Here is a 7,206-nt window from a genome sequence, read left to right on the forward strand (position 1 = left end):
AAAAAAAAAAAAAAAAAAAAGCACGACTAACAGAGACAAGCTATCACCATAACCATCATGACAGTTCTAATATTTCTCCCACAGTTCTTTGAGGCAGCAGAAATACAGAGGAAGAGAGTAACAACAGAAAACAAACCACTCTCTTTTTTGTGCCAGCATACCCAGCTCTTACCACAAGGACGTAGGATAAAAAGAGTTTTTGTTATATAAAGAATATACAGGCTGGGCACAGTGGCTCACGCCTATAATCCCAGCACTCTAGGAGGCTGAGGCAGGTGGATTGCTTGAGCTCAGGAGTTTGAGACCAGCCTGGGCAACATGGCAAAACCCCATCTCTACTAAAAATACAAAAAATTAGCTGGCGACAGAGTGAGGTGCTGTCTCAAAATAAATAAATAAATAAAAATAAAATAACCTGCCACTTCTAGTAGCAATGGCTTTAGCTCTAGAGAATGTTCTAATTCAAAGACAAAGGAAAATTATTGCCATTAACTATGACTTACCTCCTTTTTTTTTCTTTAGACCTCTTATCTAATTTATTGAAAGTAATAAATCTTTATCTTCCTAGTTCAAAGTGAGGTGTAGAAGATCACATTTATACACTATAATTATTACGTAATTTAGGCATAATTTTTTACCATATTTTGGCCCTTAATAAGTGAGAATTTCAATTGTATTAAGAAAAAAATGCTTAAAACTACACTTATAATTACTTCCAAGGTGCAAAATAAACAAAGAAATATAGCTTACCTCTTTCAGGGCTTTTAATAATCGTGGTCGTTTTTCTTCAACACTTTCCCTGGATTGCTGCTTAAGCTTCCTCAAAAGAGCTGTAACTAAAGTTTAAATTTTAAAAATAACTAATTTAAATTTCATCATGCAATAAAAACACCACTGGCTTATTACACATATAGATAGATAATACATGTACACATATGCGTACATGCATGTGTGTGTATATGTATGTGTGTGTGTGTGTATCTACAACCACAATACATTTTGAAAGGCCAAAAATCAAAGAGCAATGTTTAAATTACTGAAGGTCTCTTGGAACAGTAAAAGAAGCTGAGACATAGAAGTCAGAGAACATGGGACCTATACAGATAGCATAAGCTAGTAAGTAAGTTTAATAAAACTGGTATGATCCCCAAAGAATAATGAGAAGAGATATTTCAACATCAACCTACACCATATTCACACTAGCTTTTACTAGTTTTTAATTATCAGTAAGGATTTACCTAACTGTGCCAAGATAACCAAACTCATTCAAATGATGCAATATCCTAATAGAACACTGACCTCAAGGAAGATCTCAAAAACAACAGATCTCAAAAATCCCACTGGAAGCCACTTTTCTAAAAATGTATAATTACCTGTAATTGTTACCAGGTGTATCTGTTCTTTTTTCACTGGTGGATATACCTTCACATACTACCAGCACAGTATAAAAAACACAAAACTGAATCTTATTGTATCTGGAAAAAGAACTTCTGAATCTAAGAAAACCTAAAGTCCTCCACAGTATATTTTCAATTACTAAGAGACTGAGATTTAAGCACATTGCTAAAGTTCAAACCCCAGCTTCACCATTTAGTGGTTGTGTGTAAACCTGGACAAGTTACTACCTAATTTCTCTAAACTTCCTTTATTTATTCCTCTCCTTTGTCAAGTAAGAATAGAAGTAAGGGCACAGTGGCCTGCACCTGTAGTCCCAGCTACTCAGGAAGTTAAGGTGAGAGGATCACTTGAGCCCAGGGGTTCGAGACCAGCCTGGGAAACATAGTGAGACCCCATCCCTATTTAAAAAAAAAAAAAAAAAAAAAAAAATTAGCTAGGGCTTGATGGTGTGTACCTGTGGTCCTAGCTACTTGGGAGGCTGAAGCAAGAGGACTGGTTGTGCCCAAGAGTTTGAGGCTGCAGTAAGCTATGACCACTGCACTCCAACCTGGGTGACAGAGCAAGACACTGTGCCTGCAATTAACTAAACACAATTTTTATCTGTTAGAATGAAGGTCTAAAATTCACTGGCAAAAATCATTCAATTAATCCTTAACATTTATCAAAACAAGAAAAAATATTAGACTTGAATGAAATAAACATAGAAAAAATAAGAACACAGAAAAATGTGCATTGGGGAAATATATACATCCATACATGCTAATTTCCTCCTGATTCTAACATATTTTTCATATACATACATATACATATGCGTTCTGAGGGCTTTTTAAAAATCAGTAAATTATTTTTACTATTTCACAGTATGCATTCTTATAAACCACTTGAAGTCCCACGTGGAACGCAGAAGCAGAAGGCGAATAAAAAAAGAAGGTAGTGAAAGCTTGGACCAGATATTTTTTTGGTCCACATAGGCCCAAAATTAGCAAAATCTAGGGAAGGATGTAAAATAGTAGGAGTTCTTATTTTAACTACAGGTCTAACTAAATCCCAATATATTTTAAAAGCCAAAATCAAAGAACAATGTTTAAATTACTGAAGATGTCTCAAAATAATAAAAACTGAGACACAGAAATCAGGAAACATAGGACCTAGTTTCAGTTCTACCATTTATTAGCTCAGTGACCTAAATCAGTAGTTACCAAATACGAACCTACATTTCTGTGCCCAATTGTTTGAGTTTCCAATGATATGCAGAAAATGAGAAAAAATGTGTACTAGAATGAGTTTTTTCTTAATAAATTTTTTAAAGACTATTCTTCCTACTTTTGGTTTCAAATATCTTTTTTAAAAATAAAATGTGGATCACAAAAGACAGTAGTTATCTTTTTTATAAAGTTCTGATAGTCTAAAATGAAAAAGTTAGATTCCCTATATCAAGCACCAGTAAAAAAATTTTTTCTGGTCCGTGAAATCCAAAAAGTCTGAGAATCAATGACTTAGATAACCATTTACAGATTCAAGTTCATATGAATCTAACAAACCTTCCTGTTCGTTATATTTAACTTTAATGTCAAAGTCACATTACCCAAATGTAGTAAAATTCTTTTTAATGGTCATTGTTTTCCACTATAAGCTCAAGTACCTTAATAAATCTTATTCAATCTACCTTGCCTTCAGATTGAAATGGACCTTGGTTGAATGCAGAGAATGAAAAGAATTCAATTCCTAGATAGAAAGCGTCTTTCAATAAAAAGCAGAGGCTATATATTTTTTTATCAGCCTGATTTTATTAACTAAATATAATTGTAACTGACTGAAGGCATTCAATAAATAACAACCAAACATCATTAAAAAGGTAATGGCAACCACTGTATATAAGCATAGCATAATAACGTATGCAAAGAGATTCCCTTTTCTATATAAGACTTCATATTGAAAAACACCAGAAACTCAATCTTCTTATGGATGCACAAACATTCAGAAAGCAATTACACAAAATTACCAGTATCCTTTTTAGGCAGCAGTATTGCAGTATTTGTATTCCCATATTGTAAGAATTTTACTAGTACTGATTAATAATGAAGATAAAATTAGCTTTAGAGGATTTAGGTGATAAGAGAATTCATACAAAGACTCAAATGCAAAAGTCCATAAACCGCAAATAATTTCACTTTCTCATTTCTCCTTCTCCGACTGAAGTTTACAGTTTGACGTAAAACTTTTGGAACTATGCCCTACTGCTCCGAGTATTACTTAAATCTGCATCTTTTCCACTCCTCTTCCTTCTAAGCTCCAATCTATTTCCTGCTTCTCACTTGGATAATTCTACCTGATGTGCTACAGTTGATTCAAACCCAACAAATCTAACACAAATTAAAGATCATACTGCTCTTGCTCCTATAGTCTACATATCAATTAATTAATGAAATCACCATCAATCCATAATAGAGACCTTAGAGTTACTCTGAATCATTCTATCATTACCTATATCCAAGAGATAATCCATTCTGTTATAATCTTTTTTTTTTTTTTTTTTTTTTTTGAGACGGAGGTCCGCTTGCTGTCACTAGGCCCTGAACGCAGTGGCACGATCTCGCTCACTGCAACTTGCCTCTCAGAGTTCGAGCTATTCCCCTGCCCAGCCTCAGAGTACTGGGACTACAGCGCACATGCACGCGACCAGCTAATTTTGTATTTTTAGTAGAGACGGTGCACCATGTTGGCCAGGATGGTCTAGATCGTCTTGACTCGATCCGCCGCCTCAGCCTCCAAAGTGTCTGGATACAAGCATCGAGCCACCATGTCCCAGCTAAATCTTTCTTTTAATTACTTTCTAATCTATCCCTTGTCTTCTCTATGTCTTTAAGTCAAGTTACTCATTGTTCAAAAAATGTTTTTTTCTAAATATCTCTTGCTCCTGACTCCACTGTATTAATTGAGAAAGTCTTTTCATATCAATAATATCAATCCTGCTTTTGAGTCTTCTGGCTTTGCAAGACCAGAATTGAATTAAAATCTTGTAATAGCACATAAAGCTGGTATCAATGTGTCCCTTATCATATACAACTTCATTTCCAACATTGGTCCTTGCCCCTTCATCCATTCTTTGCATGTATCATTAAGAACCAAATACAGGGGCATGTGGCTCACACTGTAATCTCAGCTACTTGGAAGGCGAGCCAGGTGGTTGCCTGAGTCAGGAGTTCGAGACCAGCTGACCACATAGTGAAACCCCGTCTCATAAAATACAAAAAAAAATAGCTGGGCGTAGGCTGCCAAGTACCTGTAATGCCCTAGCTACTCAGGAGGTCGGGCAGGAGAAATCACGCTGACCTGAGAGGAGGAGGGCTGCAGAGAGCCAGATTGCACCATTGCACTCAGCCTGAGCTAACAAGAGGGAAACTCATCTCAAAAAAAAAAAAAAACAAAGAAGAAGCCAAATACATACTGTTCCCTAGCATATGCCTTGTTTTTTACATTTCCACGCTTTATACACATTTCACTCTGGCAGAGTAGAATGTCTTCACCCACCTTTTTAGCTCCTAAAATCCTTTGAGACAGCTTTAAGAACCAAACACCTTGCTAAAAACCCGAATAACTTTTCCACTCATCAGTTCCCCCCAGGACTTTGTAAATACTTCAGAATGCCACAGAATATTCACTGGTCTCTCTCCCTAAAGTAGGATGATTTCCTCAACATCACAGTTAATGGCACATCCTGACTATGTTTCTGACACATCCAGTAGGTATTTAGAACACAAATAGACAACTCCTGGCCTCATACACTCTGACTAAAGGGAATGGGCAGAGTTCTGACACAGTATATGAGCAGAGAAAACTTCCTTGTACTTGAGCTGAGATCTGAAGAATCTTAAGGAGCTATGACAAAAAGAGGGGGATATATAAGTATGAGGACTATAAGAAACCAAAAAGCCAGCCCAGCTGACACATAGAAAGCCAGATGGAAAGAACAAGATGAGGAAGGAGACAAAGAAGTGGTACTATCATACTGAACCTCATAAACAAAATTAGCAATTTTGGTCTTTGTCCTCAGAACAGGAGGTTTTAAAGAATTTTATGTAGAGAATAATATGACCAGAAGATGAAACTAAAATATAACAAAATATTAACAGTGGTTGTCTTTTTTTTTTTTTTTCTTGAGACAGGGTCTCACTTTGTCCCGGGCTCCAGGCTGGAGTACAGTGGCACAATGTCGACTCACCACAGCCTCAGCCTCCCAGGCTCAAGTGGATCCTCCCATCTCAGCTCCCAAGAGGCTGGGACCACACGCGCACACCAACATGCCTGGCTAATTTTTGTATTTTTTTGTAGAGACAGGTTTTTGCCATGTTGCTTAGGCTGGTCTTGAACTCCTGGGCTCAAGCGACCCACCTGTCTCAGCCTCCCAAAGTGCTGGGATTATAGGCATGCCCCACTGCACCTGACCCAACAGTGGTTATCTATGAGTGATATTATTTTCTTTTTTTCCCCCTATAATTCCTAATTTTCTACAATGAATGTCATCATTTTCTTATAAGAAAAAACATTATAAAGTTTTGAAAACTCAGGAGAGTTATGATAAGTAAAAGTCCTACTATAATTCTTCACTTTTTTCTTTTTTTTTTTAGACAGAGTCTCACTCTGTCACCCAGGTTGGAGTGCAGTGGCGTGATCTCAGCTCACTGCTACCTCCGCCTTCCAGGTTTAAGCAATTCTCCTACCTCAGGCTCCCACGTAGCTGGGACTATAAGCACACATTACCACACCAGCTAATTTTGTACTTTTTGCAGTGTTGGGATCCCCCTATGTTTCCCAGGCTCAAGCAATCTGTCTGCTTTGGCCTCCCAAAGTGCTGGGATTACTGGCATCTAATATAATACTTTTAAGAAAAATTTTGATTCTTGATACACAGTCTCGAATTTTCTTTGCAGTTTTTATTCATCTCTTCATTAATTCATTAAACAAATATTGTACCAGAGATAAAGGGGTGAATAAGACAACATATGCATGACTTGAAGTCTCACAAAGCTTATATTATCAAGATATACAGAGTAGGGAACACACACTGAAAAATTAATAAGACGTATGCAACATATTGCAAAGGAAAAGACTAAACCACTTTGAAAATGTAAAAGAAGAAGAACTTAAGCTACTCTAAAAGTTGAGGAAAGCCTTCTCTCAAAAAGAAATATAAAATTGAAGGCTAAATGAAGACTTCCAGTTCAACGTAAGACTGTAAACCAATACGAATTGCTGTCTCTCACACCACATTAACCTTTGATGCGCCACAAAAATAAGACAAAGGCCGATAGAATTCCCAAAGCTACCATAACATAAGTATACCATGACATAAATCTGCACACAAACTGTGAGCAACTTCTGGAGAGACAAAACACAACTAGATCCCAGAGTGCATAAAGAAACCAGAGCTGTCTAGATCAGAGAAAGCTAGGGACCATGGGTGAGGGATAAATTGTGGGGGAAAAAAAGGCTTTTTACTTGTATCCTATCTGTATCTCACACTGGTCTGGGCTGATCACTGTTTACCAGGTAACCACTGTAAGGCACAAAAGCAATATAATCTTGAAATTTTATTATTAATTAGTGAAATGATTCTAAACAGTTTCTGACAAGTAGTTTGCATTGTCTGTTTTGTGGCACAAGAATGTTAGCAAAATTATCAGAAATCAGAAAAAATGGACAAATAGGTGACAAAGTTTTTGCCAATAATTAATAATATTAGATTATCTCTGATTTTTCAAAAAACATAATTTTCTGAGCCCAGAAAATGTTATTTTTTTTTTTTTT

General features: G+C 36.4%; 1 protein-coding gene across 1 annotated transcript in view; it reads right to left on the bottom strand.

Annotated features, from left to right (window-relative positions):
- The window catches only part of ANKRD13C (ankyrin repeat domain 13C), a 90,579-nt gene that overhangs the window by 48,859 nt on the left and 34,514 nt on the right, over positions 1-7,206 (bottom strand). Inside the window, 1 exon segment of the mRNA XM_017849967.1 lies at positions 714-836. Within this exon segment, the coding sequence (XP_017705456.1) occupies positions 714-836 (123 nt within the window).

This window comes from Rhinopithecus bieti, unplaced genomic scaffold (genome assembly GCF_001698545.2).
Source record: "Rhinopithecus bieti isolate Rb0 unplaced genomic scaffold, ASM169854v2 scaffold_33515, whole genome shotgun sequence".
Taxonomy (NCBI): domain Eukaryota; kingdom Metazoa; phylum Chordata; class Mammalia; order Primates; family Cercopithecidae; genus Rhinopithecus; species Rhinopithecus bieti.